Raw genomic sequence first — 19,397 nt, 5'->3', positions numbered from 1 at the left:
CGGCCAACGATTAACATTTGCGGTATTTCTATTCCAGAAACTGAAAAAGGCACCACACCACGTTCGTGTACAACTCGTTCGATGACTAGTCGGCCAGTCTCAAAAACCGCTGGGATTTTTGCCCCCTTATATTTGAAGAGCGCCCCCATTGATGCGCTCTCCCCAAACGTACCATAACGAATTCAAAACAACGACGTATCGCGAAATCTAGGAGGCAACGCCACGGGACTAGAACAAACTAGGTTAGCAGCACTATTCAATCGTTTGTAATTGAAACCGTGAAATTCGCATCATTTTCTCAAATGTTCTTGAGTCCATAAAGACAGACAAAATACAAATAGCACAGTGTGGTGGCAATTAAAGGGGTCAAGCCACGTACCTCTGTGCTAAAATGCACTTTTTTATTTTTGTACAGTGACAACGGGCCACCAGTTTTATTTTAGCAGCCTGAGCTCATATCTGAGCTCATATTGCAATGAAAATTGCACAAGCCGGAATGCTTTAGTGCAAGCAAGCCTGGAGAGGTGTGCTAAAAGCCAACCAATGGTTGACACATGCAGAAACAAGCTAGCATGTTGTCTAACTCCAAATAATTCTACAACCTATGTGACTGTAGAACAAAGTGGCTGCTTAGTACTGAGTAAAAGGCTATACATGCCACCTTCAGTATAAACATAACATGACGCGGGAGTTAGTAAACTGGCCAGCAGCACGACTCCTGGCTGATGCTGGGAAAGAATACTTCGTATATTCAGAAAAACAAGACACATTGACCATGCATAGCGGTTATCTCAAGCAGAATTAGTAGAAATATATTTACAGGATCAAAACTATGCTGTCCCTAAACACAATGAAATAAAAAATATACAATTAAGTGTGTGTGGGACATACATGCATATGTCCTCTCGTACAGTGATCTTTCAGACTTTTTTCTTACCAGAGAAAAAAAAAGGAATCGTAACGTTGATTCCGGTTCCCAAAGCAGCAGATAAAAGTAGCAATGCCTGCACCGCTTGTTACATATAAAATTTTGGAACGTGCTGTCTCTTGCTTATTAGCAACATCTTCAGCAAAAGAAAGCTAATTTCTTTCCAGTTGGTTTTTAAACTGTCAAAGTTCTCTTTAGGCACAGCTTACGTTAAAAAAAGAACTGTCTTTAACCTAAATTGCTTGAAAGTCTTTAGCCTCGGCTATGCCTACTTTCCTGCTTCATATAGGCAGTCTATGTAAATTTAAACCATGCTAGCTAGAATAGCTGCATGTAATTAGGGAGTCAAGAGTCTTGTGTTGTGGCTCCCTCTGACAAATTTGTGCACCAAAATGATAATCCTCTTGAGGACCTTACATGAAAACAATTCATGTTACTAATGTAAGGAAAGCAGGAACTCTATGAATAATTTAGTATTGAGTACAGGTTTGTGCTTTTCGGTGCGTTCTACTGCCGTCAGTGTAAGATGGCACAGTAGCTGTAATCTGACTCCACTCCGGACAACAGAACTGTATGTGTAATTTAGTCTCATCACAGAGGAAAACAAGGCATTCTTTTATGAACGCTTTAAATGCTAGCGCCGTAAGATATCTGGCAGGCCATTTCAGATTACGATCACGACCAAATGACACGCACACAAAAATCACATGCGTAACATGAGCACCTAGCATTTTAACCTCTTCACATAATGGAAGTCTCCGCGTTGCTTCGCCTGACACAGGGTAGGAGACAAGCACAAAGGAAATACTGACACATATGGGCTCGTAATGGCTGTCAAGCTGAATGTACAGTGTATGAATAAAGGTATACAGAGACAGACTGTGCATAAAGTGCAAGTTGACCACAACGCAACTGTTATGTAAATCTAATTTGATATTGCTTGATACGGATTATTAGGAAAATACTCAACGGACAGGTTATGCAGATAGGACTGCATTGGTTTGCCGTGGTGGGTAAAAGAATAAGCATTTTATAAGGCCAATTGATTTTAGCATTTGTTTAACTTCAACTGCCGTAAATGACAAAACTTGAAGGGGCAAGCTCTGAAACGGTGTACCAAGTAGGAGCTACGCGGCTCACAATTTACTTGATGGGCTTCTGCAGTGACCACTTTGGGGTCAGTAAGCAAAGCTGGGTGAAAGACCAGGACGAAGACCATTCCACCCTTATGTGGACAAAAACTGATGCTGAAATGCAGTAGCATGAGCTGAGACATAGCAGCGGAAGTGCGGCTGGTGTAGGAGAAGCCATGAGTTGCAACGGATGATTTGGTTGTGCGGTTGTACAGAGTAGAAAAACCTGCAGCTTCCAACCGCATTGAAGAAATTTTAGAATTTGACATGTGCTGCAACACTGGACCTTCAAGAACGCTCAGAGAATAAAACAAGCAGCTTGGTTTTGAACTGAACCGAGGACTTCAGCAAAGTTAGAATTGAGTTATATATGGCGTTAGCATTCCACAGCTAAATTTTCACTGGATTTTTGAAATCCACTAACTTAGCAGGTGATGCTGAAGAAATGTTACAGCGTAAATATCCTAGACTGTGCGTATGAAAAAGAGCCAACAGTCATTGAAACCAAGGAGAGCATAAGAGAATGCTTGTTTGTTGTTTTTAATTGAAACGCTTCCCTACACTGTTCTCGGCTTCACTGACTCATGCTTTCTTCATATATGTGTTGGCACGACAATGTCTCAAACTGGCTGGTGCAGGTTACCGAGGAAGCGCTGCTTAACAACTGTTCGGCACCAATAAAGCCGAGTTGTCGAGCAGTTCGGCAACAGCAGTGCAGTGAAAACAACAATAAATATGGGATCAGATGCCGATTCAATGAGTACAGTCTCTATCCTCCCCCCCCCCCCTCCCCCTGTCATAGCTCACGGGGCACTACCGTAATCCGGCCCCCCCATAATCGCAAAATGCACATCATGGAGCACAATGTCGCAGAACGGTGGCGACGCTTGTGTTGTTTTAGCGCTAGTTTCCATGTTTCAGGCAGTGAATCGAAAGCACGAACTGGCCCGTCAGTCTTTCTTCTTCAATAACGCTTCTGTATTCCCGGCAGAAAACAGCTCAACGGCCGTGCAGCCAAGATCGTTTCGCATACACAAAACACAGCCTTCAGAAAGGTCACTGACTGGGGTTCTCCAAGACAGTACACACGCGAACCACGATCAATATCGGTGACTGTTACGTCGCAGGAACGAATACTTGCGCTCGGGATCACGGCAGCCATCGATACGAATGCGACCATATAGCAGAGCAGCTCGAAGTTCATTTCAACATTCGGAAAACAAGGCGTGCGTGGTGACCCTCACAAAGGTAATATATATTCGCAGGCGATTTTACTAACTCGTTCCAAGAGCAACCACTTTCACTACACTCGCACTTGTCACAGAGCTGCGAAGCTTACTGTGCGCACTGGGAATTCACCCTGGGGAGCTGCTTCTCACTGCACTTAGTGAAGATCTTCGCGCGAACAAAAAACAACTCTAACAATCCCAAACGGCTCCAAATGAACACTCGGCGACACCGCCACTGTGCATGTCTTGCGTAGGCCACTCGGTCAGCTCAGCGCAAGCGGCGACAAAACAACTGGGGCGAAACTGGCGCTCGCCGCCGTTCCACACGGCGAAGTTGGAAGTCGCTGGAAACATAGTTGCATGCGGCCAGTGTCATGTTTCTCGGTATAGACTATGCCTGGTTTCGGACTCCGCTTCGCGGGCGGCCATCCTTCAGGAGGCGGGACGGGCACGTAACGGGACAGCTGTCAATAGCTGCGATGAGACCAACCTCTCGTGCGCCCGAAAGTTGACCAGCTTGGTCGGCCCGGCCGGATGCGACCGTGCGCCTCACTGTTCGACCCGTGCGCAAGGACGAAAAGGCGGCCTTCAAGGAGACAACCTCCGGTGTATTCAGCCTGGAGGCTGAACCCGTGTGCTCGGGCTGTTGGCGGTAAAGAATGCACGTTCGAAGCTCGCTCAAGTCAAATTTTTGCTCACCTCTCTAGACGAGTATTTTATTTAAGCGAAAATAGCGCAAAAAAAACGAGGACAACAAGGAAAGAAAATTCACAACTGAAGGTTTAGTCACAGGAAGCAAGGAATATAAAGAGGGCAAACAAACAAGATAGCGAAGCAAATAGAAGTGTAGCTATGTGGAATCGAGGAAACGAACCTCACTGTCATGCAGGCATACCGACGGGCTGCTAACGCACAATTTAGTCTTTTTCTTTATGTAGAAAGCCTCCATATTCTCCCTGGTTAACTGTGTTGGGTAACTGTACAATACATCACTGTGATGAAAAGTAGGGAAGCAAGATTTGCAGTCTGAAACATGACCGACTAGATTGGTAGATTTATTAGCCTCCAAGGCATTAGCATGTCCAGTTAGGCGCGTGTTAATACAAAAACCCGTCTGGTCAATGTATACTAGTTCGCAGGAAAAAGGAATTTTATAAACAACTCCTTCAGAGCATGGAACATACTTAGTTTTATGTGTAATTCCACAGGTACTTTGGGATTCATTTTCTTTTCAGCCTTTCTTTCCCCCATAGCACACATCCTTCTAAGTCTTTAAGGAGCTGAAAAGACAACCCCTATTTTATAACTGTTCGCCACCTTTTTCAGGTTATGCGAAAGGCGGTGTACGTACGGGAGAACTGCAACCTTATTCCTTTCCTTCACTCTGTCTGACCGAGGCACAGCAGCCAAGTCTTTTAAGTTTTTTGGCTATCTCGTTGCAGCCCAACAAGATGGCATCATTGGGGTAACCTGCTTCTCTTAATCTTTTAGCCTGTTCGTTGAAGCTCTTATTAATCAAATCGTCACATGATTTGGACAAACCAGAAAACAACGATGAAACAACAATTCCGGTTTTTACTGTTTTATACCCGCTATTAAACGCTTCACTGCATTTCAAACGAGAAAACTAGAGCAATCTTTCTCATTCCTTCCCCGTTCTTCCTTTAGCTGGCCCACGGCAGTCTATACAACGCACAAATCTACCGCAAAAAGTGAAGAATCAGCTCGCAAAAAAAAGAGAAAAAGTTGTTAAAGCAGCAGATATCGTCGGCTCTGCTATCGTAGGCAGCATTCACCGACGCCAAATATGCAAAATAGTGAGCCCAGAGAAGAACCGCCGCAAACTACAGGCCTGAAGTTGTTACCATCTACTAGCAGAGGAACCTTATGTTCTCTATCTAGCCACGCTCTCACCACAGGCACTGCGTTCCCGGGCTGGCGCATCGCAAAGACTCTTTCTCCTAAATGTAATAGAGAGGGATCAAAACGCAGGCTGCGAGCAAAGGCACACCTCCCCTTTTATCTACGCACACACTCACGCATACACGTATCATCATCATCATCATCATCATCATCATCATCATCATCATCATCATCATCATCATCATCATCAGTACCATCATCATCATCATCATCAGCAGCAGCAGCAGCAGCAGCAGCAGCAGCAGCAGCAGCAGCAGCAGCAGCAGCCTAATTACGTTCACTGCAGGACAAAGGCGTCTCCCATATATACCTGTCAATTAACCCTGTCCTGTGCCAGCTGCGGCCACCTCATCCCCGCAAGCTTCATCTCGTGCGCGTGGGCATACATGTATGTCCATGCCCATTTCTGTCTCTTAATTTCGGCAAGGATGTCATTAACCCGCGTGTGTTCCCTTACCCACTCTGCTCTCTTCATATCTCTTAACGTTACACCTACCGTTTTCCTTTCCATAGCTCGCTGAGTTGTTCTCAATTTCGGTTGAACCCTTGTGGTTAGCCTCCAGGTTTCTTCCCCATAGGTGAGCACTGATATGATGCAGCTGTCACATACTTTCGTAGCGAAAGCTGCACTACGCTAGCCGGAGCGATTTCGCCCGTCGTGGCCATCTGCTCCCACTGCGCAAGCGCGAGTTTCGACACAGGTGCGCCGCCGCCGACTCCGCCTTGTCCCCCGCTGCGAGTTCACGCCACGACTAGCCATGCGCCTTCCTGCGCATGCGCGTGGAGTCGAATGAATACGGGAGGCGATGCGCTCGGCCGTCAGCTGCAAGCCGTGGAAGAAGAGAAGCCTTGCTCGTTGCGGCACCTTTCGCTACGTATACTAGGCATAGCACAGTTAAGCCACCGCGAATTTTTTTCTTTGGCGATATTGACATACTGCCTTTCATAATCTGACAGCACCTTCCAAATGCGCTCCACACGATTCTTACTCTTCTAGTAATTTCATTCTGGTGGTCCCGTCTGGTCTCACTACCTGCCCTCAGTAGACCCTTACCACTTCTGGCACCTCGCTACCAATGATTAAGTGCTGTTCCCTTTCGATGCACAGATCAGGTATGCAACGAAAAACCTGTAGCGTCCACCTACGCCACTGAAAGAGACGAAAATAAATATGGGCGGCGCCTGCTGTGTGGGCAAGCACGCCACGGTCAATGCCTGCTGCCAGGCTGGTTCTCTTTTTCTGGAGCTTCGCGGCGACCTTGTGGTCCCCGACAAAACGACTGCCCTCTAATCACGACCGAACGAAGACCATCAGTAGGAAATGTTCCTCCCGGAATCAGTATAGGTTAAATTTGCAAAAAGGAAAGAACAGCAGATAATATACATGGACAAAATGCGACCGCAGCTGGTTCAGAGTCTGGCCATCAATACAATGTATGTTTATTAAGTTGCATAGGAATATGTTATGGCTAAGAGCATGACATTTGTAGAAAGTGCGGAAACGCGGTATGTTCGCGTTTCTTGTGTTTATATTCGTATTTGGAACGCACCGTTCCAAAGATGCCAGTGAAGCAAGTTTTTCATTTCTGGAAAAGAGTAGCACGCAGTTCCTTCCAGACTCTTCATTCAACAACCCTCGGTTTTGCCAGCGCTGCATCAAAGCAACAGCAACCGCATAGCAATCTGCAGCAGTTTTTCAATTCTGATAGGTGGACCCTACGCTTTCTCGGCGAGTGCAAATTCCTGTTGCCAGCATAAAAAAAGGGCAGATGCAAGACCAAGAGGAGGAAAGAAAAAGGAAAACTGTTCTCTCTGCAGAGGTAGGGGAACGAGGTCGACAATCTTCAAAGCGATGTTGTCTGCGCCGAAAGAATGTCGAAATAAAAAGGGCGGCGCCGACAGAGAGACGCGCAAAAGAGGAAGAGGAGAAGAGAAAAACATGCCAAGCCAACATTAGCCGAACAGCTTATGAGCACAGAGGCTGTTGGAGAAGACGGCTCCGCAAAATGAAACACGCCGAGATAAATTAAGCGAAAAAGAAAGAAGCAGCACAGCCAACGATATAACGACTGCCACCGTAAGGAGGACCAGTCAATCAGACAGGAGCCACTTGGGCATAATTCTCTCAGCAACGAAACGGCGACACGACACTCGTAGACGGCTGGGCTGACTGCGCCATTCGCGGGAGGGAAATGAGCTTTGTTCCCTCCCTCTTCCACGAGCGCAGTTTTCGCAGAGCCGTACAGAGAACGAAGGGAAATAGATAAACCGACGACAGCGCCGCTGGGCCCCTGATGTGCTCGTGCGACGGAGTCGATCAACGTTGGGCCTTATCTGACTTTGTGGTTGAGAGGTGTTCCCTGAAAAAACAGCGCCGGTACAAGGAAGCAAGAGCGGAGGGAAGCTAAGGGGACAGGGTAAGCCTTATGTTTCCCATCTATTTCAGTGCATGTTTGGGTAAACTTTCTTCAACAACCAATACACATAGCGCCTGCTTGCCTGTTTCTGTCATTTTTATCGTCGCTTTCTGCCTTTCCGACTGAACCAAAGCTATGCTACACTGTGAAGAATTAATTGTTTTGAATTTCTTCTATTGAGGACTAGACTTAAGGCCACTTTTGGCTTTGTTCCTGTACATAGAATAAAAACAGCTAATTGCACATGAGTAATTTGGGTTCAGTATGTTCACATATGCTCACAAAATTACACGCAAACATTTGGCCTTCAGCTTTGTGCCGTTTTGAAGATAACGGTGCCGTCGTAACAAAAACTTGGTTTGAGATAAATTAGTTTCAAAGTAAAAGGTAACTTTAATACAAAATTTATGGCCATGCCAATAGTTCCTGACCGATTTATTTCACAGGCACGACCTCCACAGTTATTATCCAACTCATCTTTGTGTTTTTTACCAATCGTTTAGTTTCCTGGGCGTTTTTTTTTTTTTTACTTAGTATGCTACACTGCGAGTGGAGGAAACTTGTCGCCCCACAACTCTCGGCCGACGGGGAGAGTTATTAGTTCACTTTAACTGAAATGGCTCTAGAACCTTGGCTCTTGCTATGTTACCGACGTTTAATGTCTCACAGCATCTAATGTTGGCATCCTTGTGCATCTGGTAGTAGAGAGGCATTTTTCGGATTTTGCTCCGACATGATGCGAATGAGGCACTGAAATGCTATCAGGGAGCCCAAGAGCTGCACGATTGTTCATAATTATCTTTTTACTCCTACTGAACTGCAAACACTCAGTTTCTGTCATGGCATTGTATTTCAAATGGCTGGAAAGACATTGCCTCCACATGAAAGATGGCCTGGCCGTCCGCTTAAAAATATACAACGCAGGAAGAAGAGCGATACTAGAAAAGATGCAGTAAAGAATGTCCTATCAGGAATTAACAAAAGTACTAATCGATTCTTTTAATTTGTTGCTCACACTGTCTCCTTAAAATTGGGAAAGATGAGGCGAAAACGGCGTCGCGAAAAAAAAAAAAGACAGCCGGATTGGCATAAAACGACGTCATCGGGTGCATTAAACAGATCTTAAGCCAAGGAACGGAGCGGCAAATGTCTAGGTGGTAGTGAACACACATAACGTAAATAAAGACTCAATGTTTGCTTTAATAGCTTATGCTATAGACGAGCCGAAAGCCAAAAAAATGGAGGGGTCTCTTAGGTTCCGCCTTAAGGGTATGACGCGATACCTTCAGTGGGTTAATGCCCATATATGCAGTAGGTGCTTAACATTCATAGATCAGGAAGTGGGACTAACGGCGACAAGGATTTCTCAAAGTGGCTGTCCGACAACAATAACAGCAGCAGCCTGTTTGGGTTCCTGCACGAAAGTACGCCACATGATTTCCAGTAGTTTACAGCCAACGCAAATTATGCCTTTTTTAGCCGCTGCGGTGCTCAGTGGTTATGGCGCTCGGCTGCTGACCCGAAAGACGCGGTTTCGATCCCGGCCACGGCGGTCGAATTTCGATAGAGGCGAAATTCTAGAGGCCCGTGTACTGTGCGATGTCAGCGCGCGGTAAAGAACCCCAGGTGGTCGAAATTTCCGGAGCCCCTCACTAGGGCGTCCCTCATAGCCTGAGTCACTTTGGGACGTTAAGCCTCCATTAAGCATAAGCATAAATTATGCCTTTTGGCCAAGTGTGGGAAACAATGAAAAAAAAAAAACCGTGGGAGTCCTCATGCCCCTCCTGGCGCAGTTGTGCAGCGGTTAAGCGATGCGCCACTACCCTGCGATGGCAGGTGCTTCCAGCGGTGAGCCTTGTGCGACCCAGGTTGCGCTTCCCGAGCGAAACATCAACTGCCTGTCAAGCTGGACAGCTTGCCCACTAAGTGGTGGGTAGATTGCGATGACGCCGCAAGGTCACGTGACCTAATTAAGTGGCTCACCTGCCTCCTAGGTTGCTCTCTGGGGACCAGAACCATGCACGTGGTTCTAATGCAGGAATGCATTCAACGAACAAATTGTCCACTCTTATTGTCCGTCACGGTTCCGTCCGCCAAGGCTACAGTACATCCACAGCTGGCGGCGCGCGCCCGCAGCTTCCGCAGCATAGCCACAAAAAGCTGTCCGCGAGAATGGTGAGGCTAAGAGAAGTTTCAAATCTTCTCGAGCGTTGTTGTTGCAAGTATAACTTCAAATACCGTCAAGTGAAGCAGTACTAACTGCAAACGTTTCTAATTTCTACCCACAATAAGGACACTGCGAAGGCAAAGCATATTGTTAGTCTGGGAGAGTTTCTAGCGAGTGCTCCCCGGCGCCAAGGATTGCCACCGCTGTGCGGTGCAAAGCCGTTCAAACAAGAATCGCGCCAGATGGCACCACTTCTCCGTGAGGTGGCCGAAAATCATCTCCCGGAACCAATGAGTGCGTGTGCACTGACTGCTCGAAATTCTGTACTCGGCTAAACTGGCGCTCCTGCTTGAACATTGATAACATCTGAGCACGATACGTCGACCTAACCAGCATGAACTGTGTTTTACTTCAGTTACCAGATGCTGTTACTCGCTGCTCTGCGCGACAGCCCAAAGCACACGCGTGATTAAAAGTAAGTTTCTTCAAACACTGTACTTTGTTTATGGTAACGGAACATACCGTATTTACTCGATTCTAAGCACCCCCTTTTTTTCACGATCGCGATGCCCAAAGTGAGAGGGGGTGCTTAGATTCGAAAAATCTAGACCCCCCCCCCCCCCCCGGGCCCCTCTTTTCGCGGCGAAATCTCGATGAAACGGGCGTTAGGCACGTTAGGCGTTAGGGCTATCAAGCAACTGACACTAGACAAAGCAAGGCGCGCCCGCGATGCCCGCGAAACCTGCCGAGCGCCGCCGATACCAGGCCCATGTGACAACAGGCTGACAGACCCGACACTACTCAAAAATAAATAAATAAATAAATAAATAATTACTACTACTGACAGAATTATCGCGGTTGCTTTCGGCTGGTTTTTGGTTATTTTTTGCGTTCTGTGCCGCCTCTGTCCTCGCTTCGGCGAGCGCGGCCGCGGCCTCGCCCGCTTATCTGTTTTTTCAGCAGCGTCCGCTCCGGCGGACCCATGACGCGCGTCTTATCTTTTCTCTTTATCTTTCCTCTGATCTTTTAACTCTCCTCTATCTGCACGTGGCCGCGGTGGTGGCTTGGCTCGAGCCAGTAGGCAGGCCCGTGCAATTTCCTTTTCATCCTTCTCTCAGTCACAACAACAACAACGCGCAGGCCGCGCCTCCTCGGGACTGCACAGGCTCGACGAAAGAGAGAGCAAGTGCACTTGGCGGCCTCGGCAACGCTCTCTTCCGCGCAAAAAGGGGGGTGCTTAGATTCGCATGCAAAGTTTTTCAGAAATTTTTTTCCGAAAATAAGGGGGGGTGCTTAGATTCGGGGGGTGCTTAGAATCGCGAAAATACGGCACGCATGCATTCCCGCAGTGGAATAAACTAGGCGTAGCACGGATTAGGCCGACTGATTTTTCGCTCAGAACGCTGACACAAGATCTTCTGGTGAACGCGGCCGTTAACGCTATCGCATTAAAAGCAAAAAGATACGCGGTGCACACGACCGAATATGAGCGCTGTAAGGCTCGAAGAAGAGAGGAAAGAGAACGCTCGAAGGAGGACATAGAACGAAGTAGCGTACGTTCGAGGGAGCAAAAATATAGAAAGAAAGGGGACGAAATACTCCCGAACAGCCGGTGTTGTGTCAAAACTTCGGCAGGGCCACTGAGGCGCTCTGCTGAAAACGTCGGGTGCAGAGGAGGGAGAGAGAGAGAGAGAAGAAAGGGGGAGGGAAGAGCGCGATTCTTGGCAGCATATCGGCCTAAAAAGACTAGGAGCACGGTGGCGGCGCGGTCTCCATTTGAAAACCAAATCACGTCACTTTCTGACAGGAAAAGGTTGAACCTCTCCTCCACTCCCCTTACGCTCATTCTTCTCGTCGCTCGTTTTCCGTCTTCTTGCGCCTTTAGAGACACAAAAGCCGAAGCCAGCAAGCAGCAGAAGAAAACCTCCTAGCGACGTTCGCCCCTCTCAGCAGCCCCGCCATCGAATTTCCTCTCAAGCGGAGCTTCGTTCACATCTCCACGCGCAAGAACCGGCCGCCACAACTCGATTGCGCCGTTTGCAGCGACGAACAGTGCATCCTAAGAGGATGATGCAGGCGCGGGGAAAGAACTATCCGCCATTTTTTGTCGTATACCTCTGCCCGATTCCTCCCGACGTCCGGCGGATTTTCTCTGAACAAGCATTGGCTGTGCGGAACTCTTTTCTCGCCGCAGTGCCTACGACCTTTCGATACGTCCCAGTGCTGTTGGGTCCGTGTGGCATGTGTAGCTTAGTGACGTCTCGCTTCCTGCCAGGACAGAGAGCGGGCTGCGCGTAGACGCCGCACGGTTAAATTTCACCCTAACGTTCGTGTGTCAAAAGCGCGCATTTCTCATTTTCGCAATGCAGCAGTTTTCGTCTGTAAGCTTCCCCATTACACAGAGTGCACAACGAAGGGGGAAGCCTCGGGGTGCTAGCAAGAGGACTTGACTTGCGTTGGGCAAAGCGTTCGTCATTGGCTGGGTTTAAATAGGGCTTCACTCCGAGTAGGAAACCCCGGTGACAGGAAGGAGGGTATGAGGTGGGAGGGAAAGATGGTTGGATGGGGAGCGTGAGCGGGACCGGTGTGACCTGCAACTGTTGGCACTCTTCAGATCGTTGGCCAAGGACGACGGGAAGTGGTGGCTGTGTAGGTTTCTCTTCAGTGGCAATAAGTGCTCCAGGCGCGAGATGTCGACGCATTTGATGGGTTCGCCCCGCAAGCAGCTCGTTTCTGTCTGGCGCTTGGCCACCCAGTGGCTGTTGAGGTCGTCCTGGCTCTGCGTGCCCGTCACCGACTGCTGGACGCTGCCATCCGAGCAGCGGAGCTCGTGCGAGTGCAGTGGCACGTCCCAGCGCCGGTTCAACAGCTTGGTCAATGAGCAGCACGTCACATACCGGCAGTGGAACTGAACCTGCGGCCCGGCGACCGGATCGCATAGAAGGGTACCGCGTTTTGCGTATCAAGTCGCTAAATGATCTAGACAAGATAGATTCCAGCAGAGGCTGAAAACACATCACTCAATGATTCCAGTTTCTCGTTTATTCAATATGCCTAATCAAAGTTACATACCGCCCAATGAGGCAGCTAAGTTTATTGGTGCTGATTCAAATTCGTCTTTTAAGGTGTTTCATGCAAAAGTGGAGTACGCCAGAAATGAGAGCACTTCTATAGAGGCCCTTTTGAGCCAATTAAATGCTCAGTTCAATGCATTTATGTTGACGGAAACATGGTGCGATACTACAGATGATCTTTATTGCTTGCCTGAATATAATCCATGCATTCTTAACCGACAGTATGACCAGGGAAGCAGTGTTATGATGTTAATAAGAAAAGATATAAACTATGAAATACTACCTCCATTTACACGTTCGTCTAGCGATCATGAAGTTATGTCTGTTCTCTCGAACCGCAAGCTTTTTGATACGGTGTATCGCCCACCTGCAGGCAACACTGGCATGTCTCTTAGCTTCCTTGAGTCCGTTTTCTCAAGGAAGCTAAGAAACACACGAATGATAACGGCCTCAGTCTCATTCGCGGAAGAGATTTTAACCTAAAATTTTTTTCGACTCAGCTAGTCCTGTAAAACAATTTAAGATAATGCTGGAAATGTACTGTATTAGAAACATGATCAATTTGCAAACAAGAGTTACTTGCATTCGTCTACACTAATTGATCTTTTTCTAACTAATTACCAGACATATAAGCTTAAATCCTGCGTCTTAGCTTAGAATATTAGTGACCATCTGCGATTCTTCTTTGTGTCAAACTCCAAAAGAAAGAAAAATTAGTGCAGCGTAAAATTACGTTCAAACAGATTTTGCCTTCACAGCTTGAAGCATTCCGCACAGATATAATGAGCGTTGACTGGTCGGATGTTTTCAACAGTTTGTGAGGTGCACAAAAGATCTTCGGAGGATTTGTGAACGTGGTGCGCTGGACAGCGGAGCGCTGCGCGTGCCAGCCCAGCTGAACGCGAGCATGCAAAGACGCTAGCAGAGGCTGAAGAGCGTAGATTGCAGCTTCGGTTTAGGGTCGCAGAAGCTGGTGGGGGTAATCGAGAACCCGCACTGGGCCCTCAGTAGCGGTTAGCTCACACAAGTTGATCTCGCCTTTCGGTGATCGCAGGGATGACTTGAATGCATACCTCAAACGTTTTGAGCGCATCGCGGAAGGGCACAGCTGGCCCAAGGAAAAATGAGCTACAGCGCTCAGTATGTCTTTTGACTTGGGAGGCTCTCCGTGTGTTAGGTCGTTTGTCTCCCACAGATTCAATGGATTATGATAAGGCAAAACTAGCCCTGCTCCAACATTTTCGATTCCCAGCAGATGGTTATCGCGAAAGGTGTCGTGAAAGTAAGCCTCTAGATAAAGAAACAGGCACGCAATACGCAGCACGCTTGCTCACTCTGTTCGATCGATGGGTCGAGATGTCGGGAACGGCCACAGCGTACAATGATCTACGTGACTTGGTGGCGGCCGAACAGTTCATGAGGAACTGTCATAGTCGTCTGGTGACTTTCCTTCGAGAAAGAGGGTGCAAGACGCTGGACAAAATGGCTGAGGCAGCAGACAACTTTCTAGACGCCCAGCGGCAAAGAAACTTGTCTTCGTTCAAAAAATCGTTCGAGGTGGGCATCCCGCGAGAAAAGGATGTTCCATCAAATAGGCAGTCAGGAAGGTGCCTCATTTGTAACCTACCCGGACACAAGGCTTCCGACTGTCGCTCTAAGCCAAAACAGCTTTACTGCGTTTATTGTCGAAAACAGGGCATGATGCAAGTTCCTGCGACAGTTAACGCGAGCGTTCGGCGACCGTGGCGAGCACGAGGAGCGGACAGCTGACGTGTCAGAAAACTGAGGTGTAAAGGAAGACAGAGCAGCGGATATCGGGTCATTCAAGCGTGGAGGGCGCAGCCGTCAGACGTTCGGTCCGTGCTGCCGTGACCTCCCTTGGATCACCGACGCAAGCCTCCTGCGTTCCTTGCAAGCGTGGAGGCAGCAGCCGATGGACTGAGGGTCCGTGTTGCCGAAAGGCACTCTTGGATAGCGTGCTTTAAGCCTCCGGCGTTTCGTGAAGCCGCCGACGGGACCTAGCTACGTTTTTCCTGCTGCTGCCAAGTTCTTCGGGCTGTTGACTGAAGACCACCGGCGTCTCCCTGTGTTCCTCATCGCTCCTACCACCACCTGGCTCTCTTCCGCTGCTTCCTTCGACACATCGCCAGCGGCGCGTCGCACCACAGCCACCCGCGTACGCCCTGTCTGCAAGGCATCCCCGCTTCACCTGGCACGCTCCACATCTGGTGAACTCCTTCCTTTATTCTGTAGTGTTGTACGCGTGTTGAGAGTGTGTTTTTCTTGGCGTTTCCCTTTCTTATTGGCCCCTTTTCCTTTAAACTATAAATACGGCTTCGTTTCGTTTTGTTTGATCTCTTTGTTCTCTTCTCTTGTTCGAACCTGCACGCGACAGCGTTCCCCTTCGGTAAGTCGGGGACGTGTTACCGTATGCGTATGCGTATGCGTATGATTGTTTCATTGTAAAGTTTATGAACCCTTAAATATCCTACTTTCCTTTTGTGACTACTAACTTATCAAGAAATATAAGAAAGCCATGGATTGCTGTCCATCTATTGGCAAGGATAAAAATTGAGAACGATATTATTCATAGGTTCATTCAGACTAAACATATCACCTTACTGAGAGAATTCAAATAGTATCGAAACAAGCTAAATAAAGACATTAAGAAAGCTAAAGCACACTATCTTGAAAAAACTTTCAGCGCAGGTAGTAATAATAGTAAATCTACATGGAGGAAACTCAATGAAGTTCTGTGCCGCTCACACGGAACTAGCCCGGTGGAAGAACTTAATAAGTGGACAAATCCTTAATGGGGCTTCCCTAGCCGACGCATTTAGTGATCATTTCGCCAGCCTTCCAACCCCTCAGCTATCTAGGCGCACAGAGCTTCCAGACAGATTCTCATGCCAAATGGTTTATTTCTTAAGCCTATTTCAGTTGAGGAAGTGCGTTCATAATTCTAGGAGATCACAGTAACCTCAACATTTACCGTCCCATATAAATTCTGCCAGCATTTTCTAAAGGATTAGAAAAACTTCTTTTGGTTCGCCTTCTATCGTTGTTAGATGCACTATCGAGCGCTCAGTACGCGTTCCCGAAATTCCGAATGTTATGTTATATATATATATATATATATATATATATATATATATATATATATATATATATATATATATATATATATATATATATATATATATATATATATATATATATATATATATATATATATATATTACATAATATAGAAGCGCGCAAATTTGTGTTGGGTGTGTTCATTGATTTCACAAAAACCTTTGATTACCTAAACAGAAGCGTGCTCCTGGAAAAATTTAGAACATTATAGATTCCGTGGAATTCATTGGAATTAATCAAATCCTATCTCTCACACCATTCTCAGTTTGTTGAGGTCAATGGCCACCCCTAACATTTAATAGAGACACATTCTGGAGTTCCTCAAAGGAGTGCCCTCGGTCCCCCTTTTTTTAATTTATACATAAACAATATCGCCAGTCTTGATGATCGAGCGAAGTTCGTGATTTACGCCGATGATACCAGCATACTGTTTTCTTCCGACGACTGCATTTAATTGTTTGATAGCCAACTCGGTACTCAATGAGGTAGCTTCTTGGGCACAGGAGAACGGCTTAATAATTAGTATTTCGAAAACTAAAGCTATTATTTTTCTTGCTAAGACACGATAAATTCCATCCAACTTAACTCTGAATTTAAATAATATAGAGATAGAAATTCTTTGCGAATTTAAAAGGTTAAGAGTGGTCTTCACGAAAAACATGCCATGAGACAGACACATTCATTATATCTCAAACAAACTCGCTTCAATCAATGGTATTTTGTGCAGACATATGAATTTCCTCCCCAAGAACATCTAGTTACTCTTGTATAATTCTGTCTCTCATTTACAATACTGTAGTCTGGTCTGGGGTACAACTACCCTAACTAATATCAACAAACTGAACATATTACGACAAACGATTATTAGATTTATGACACACTCTCAATACGACTGTATTGTTTATTTATTAATTTTATTTATTTATTTATAGATACTACGATCTAGTACAGATCATAGCAGGGTGGGAAAAACAAACAAAATACAAGCATATGAACACACTCAGATTCATAACATTTGCTGGCACTTTTCAAACATTAGTAAAGAATTATGATTAACAGTCTCGCTATTAAGTTTATTCCATTCGGTAATTGTCCTCGAAAAAAAAAGAATATTTAAAGCAGTCATTTCCCGCGTTCAAAGGGGTTATTGTTAGTGCATGCCTTTGTCTCGTGTTATAACTAAGGAGTAAGCAAAATAATTAGAAGTATTAACCTTATAATAACCTTTATAAGTTGGAAGAGAAACTTTAATCGACAAACAAGATTGCGCTCAACGACTGGGGTTAACCCACTTCGCCTCACGAGCTCACTCAAGTATGCACGGCCATATGAGTTAAAAACAAATCTAACTACTTTATGCTGCATTCGCTCTAATTTCTGATTGTTTGTTACCGTGAAAGGGTCCCAAATGATTACAGCATATTCTAGTAACGGACGAATGAGGGAATTGTACGCCAACAGACAAACACTGGGTGGGGATGACTTTAGTGAGCGCCTCAAGAAAAAGAGTTTCCGCATTGAATTTGCTACGACAGCATCTGTGTGTTTTGACCCCGAAAGGTTGTTAGTAATCATTAGGCCTAAATATTTATACTCTGCCGCCTCTAATAATGATATGTTGTTAGTACCGTACACAAAATGAAGAGGTATTTTCTTGTGTGTAATTTTCATAAAGACGGTTTTTTTTTTCAAAATTAATGCGCATCTGCTGTTTGTTGCACCATGCAACCTCCTTCGCTACGTCATTATTTCGACGCACCCGGTCGTCATCTGAAGACACCACTTCATACAAAATACAGTCATCCGCACACAGCTTCAGGCGGACTGAAAGATCTGCCACAATGTCATTAATAAGCAATCGAAATAAGAGTGGTCCCAAAACGGATCCCTGGGGGACGCCAGACATAACCCGGACACTGCTAGAAGAAATATTGTTTAGAGTGACGAACTGACACCTGTTTGAGAGGTAAGCTGTAACCCGTTGAAGTATCCGGGCGTTTTTAATATAATAACCTAATTTATGAATTAGTTCCTTATATGACACATTATCAAATGCTTTGCGGAAATCCATGAAAATTGCGTCTGTTTGCTTTCCCTGATTAATCGACTGAGCAAAGTCATGCACAGCTTCAACTAAATGTGTACTTGTAGAAAATCCCGTCTGAAACCTTGCTGAAAATTGGTACGTCAACTCAGTAATGCAAAACCTTACAATTTTACGTATTGAAAACATACACAATTATCATCTTTCCCTTGGGCTAATCAGAGAAAAAAAAGTTAAATGCAATATTTTAACAAGGTTAGCCGCATTAAGCATGGAATATCCATCACGTTACGCCACACGCTATCCCGAGTTTTCGAAACAGCATTCTCTCCGGACTAATTACTGACTCGAAACGTTAAAGTATCGAATTCCTGATATAATTAAATGGAAACATTAATATCCTTAGTGTTAACCATATGAAATGAAAATTTTGTTCCTCCAGTGTACTGTTTTTCGCTAGCTTTTTGTGCTCTAAGTATTTTAACGGATAGTAAAAAAATGTGCCTAATTAATTTTTCAGGAATACATACCCTTCTGAACGGTTTGCTAAATCTGCACTACCTACCAATGTTGCCTTTGTTGGCTGTATTACCCTTGTGTGCTCCTTTTTCTTCGCATTTTGTTTATTGTAGTGCGCATACAGCTTTGAGTGCTTCTTTGTCAAATATTCCATAACCAATTTACTTTCCCCTCAGAGACTGGCATTTAGTTTTTCTCTTTCGAAAGTATAGAAATGTGTTCAGTGTGTGTACCTTTACTTATAATGAATTCGTTCTTGTGTGTAAAATTTTGTTTTGTACAAGCTGTATAATCTATTTTCTTTTTATTACGTTCTATTTTTCCTCTGTTCCTCTGTGTATAATGCTGTATTTTACAAGTTGTACATTCTGTTTTTTCGAACTAATGTGTGTCGGGCTCTAATGTGTGTCGGGCTGTGCGGCGTGTACTGCTGCTGCTTTGTAGGGGACTTGTCAAGCTGCTGCCGCACCCTTTTGCCTCACCTCCCCCATCGCCGATGGAAATAAATATTCTCGCCTTGTAGCACTTCCGAAGGCAGGCCACGTGGGCGAACCGTGCGGACAGAAAAAGCTGCATACTCACAGGGGTGCACTCGCAGCGAACGCAGTAGAGCACGCCGAACGGAGGGCCGAGGTCGGGACGCCACCGCTCCTCCAGCTCGTACGTCAGGTTGCCGAACTGGCAGTCTGCGAGAAAAGAACACGGAAAGGATACTCAATGACGCAGGACTGCTAATTCTGCGCACTGAAAGCGGGCAACGCTATGCAAGCCACAGCAGTCGGCAGCTATTAAGGAGTCCCATTCATAATGGCTCGCGGAATGTCG

The 19,397-nt window shown here is 46.0% G+C and overlaps 1 protein-coding gene across 6 annotated transcripts in view; it reads right to left on the bottom strand.

Moving 5' to 3' along the window:
- Window positions 1-19,397, bottom strand: part of sog (chordin short gastrulation) — a 362,751-nt gene that overhangs the window by 200,166 nt on the left and 143,188 nt on the right. For all 6 annotated transcript variants that reach the window (XM_077652791.1, XM_077652790.1, XM_077652794.1 and 3 more), the window contains one exon: window positions 19,155-19,258. In XM_077652791.1, the coding sequence (XP_077508917.1) occupies window positions 19,155-19,258 (104 nt within the window). The remainder of the gene's footprint in view (window positions 1-19,154; window positions 19,259-19,397) is intronic.

The sequence above is a fragment of the Amblyomma americanum genome, chromosome 2 (assembly GCF_052857255.1).
Source record: "Amblyomma americanum isolate KBUSLIRL-KWMA chromosome 2, ASM5285725v1, whole genome shotgun sequence".
Classification (NCBI taxonomy): Eukaryota; Metazoa; Arthropoda; class Arachnida; order Ixodida; family Ixodidae; genus Amblyomma; species Amblyomma americanum.
Note: the sequence above shows the minus strand (reverse complement) of the source record. Positions and strands in the feature narration are given on the sequence as shown.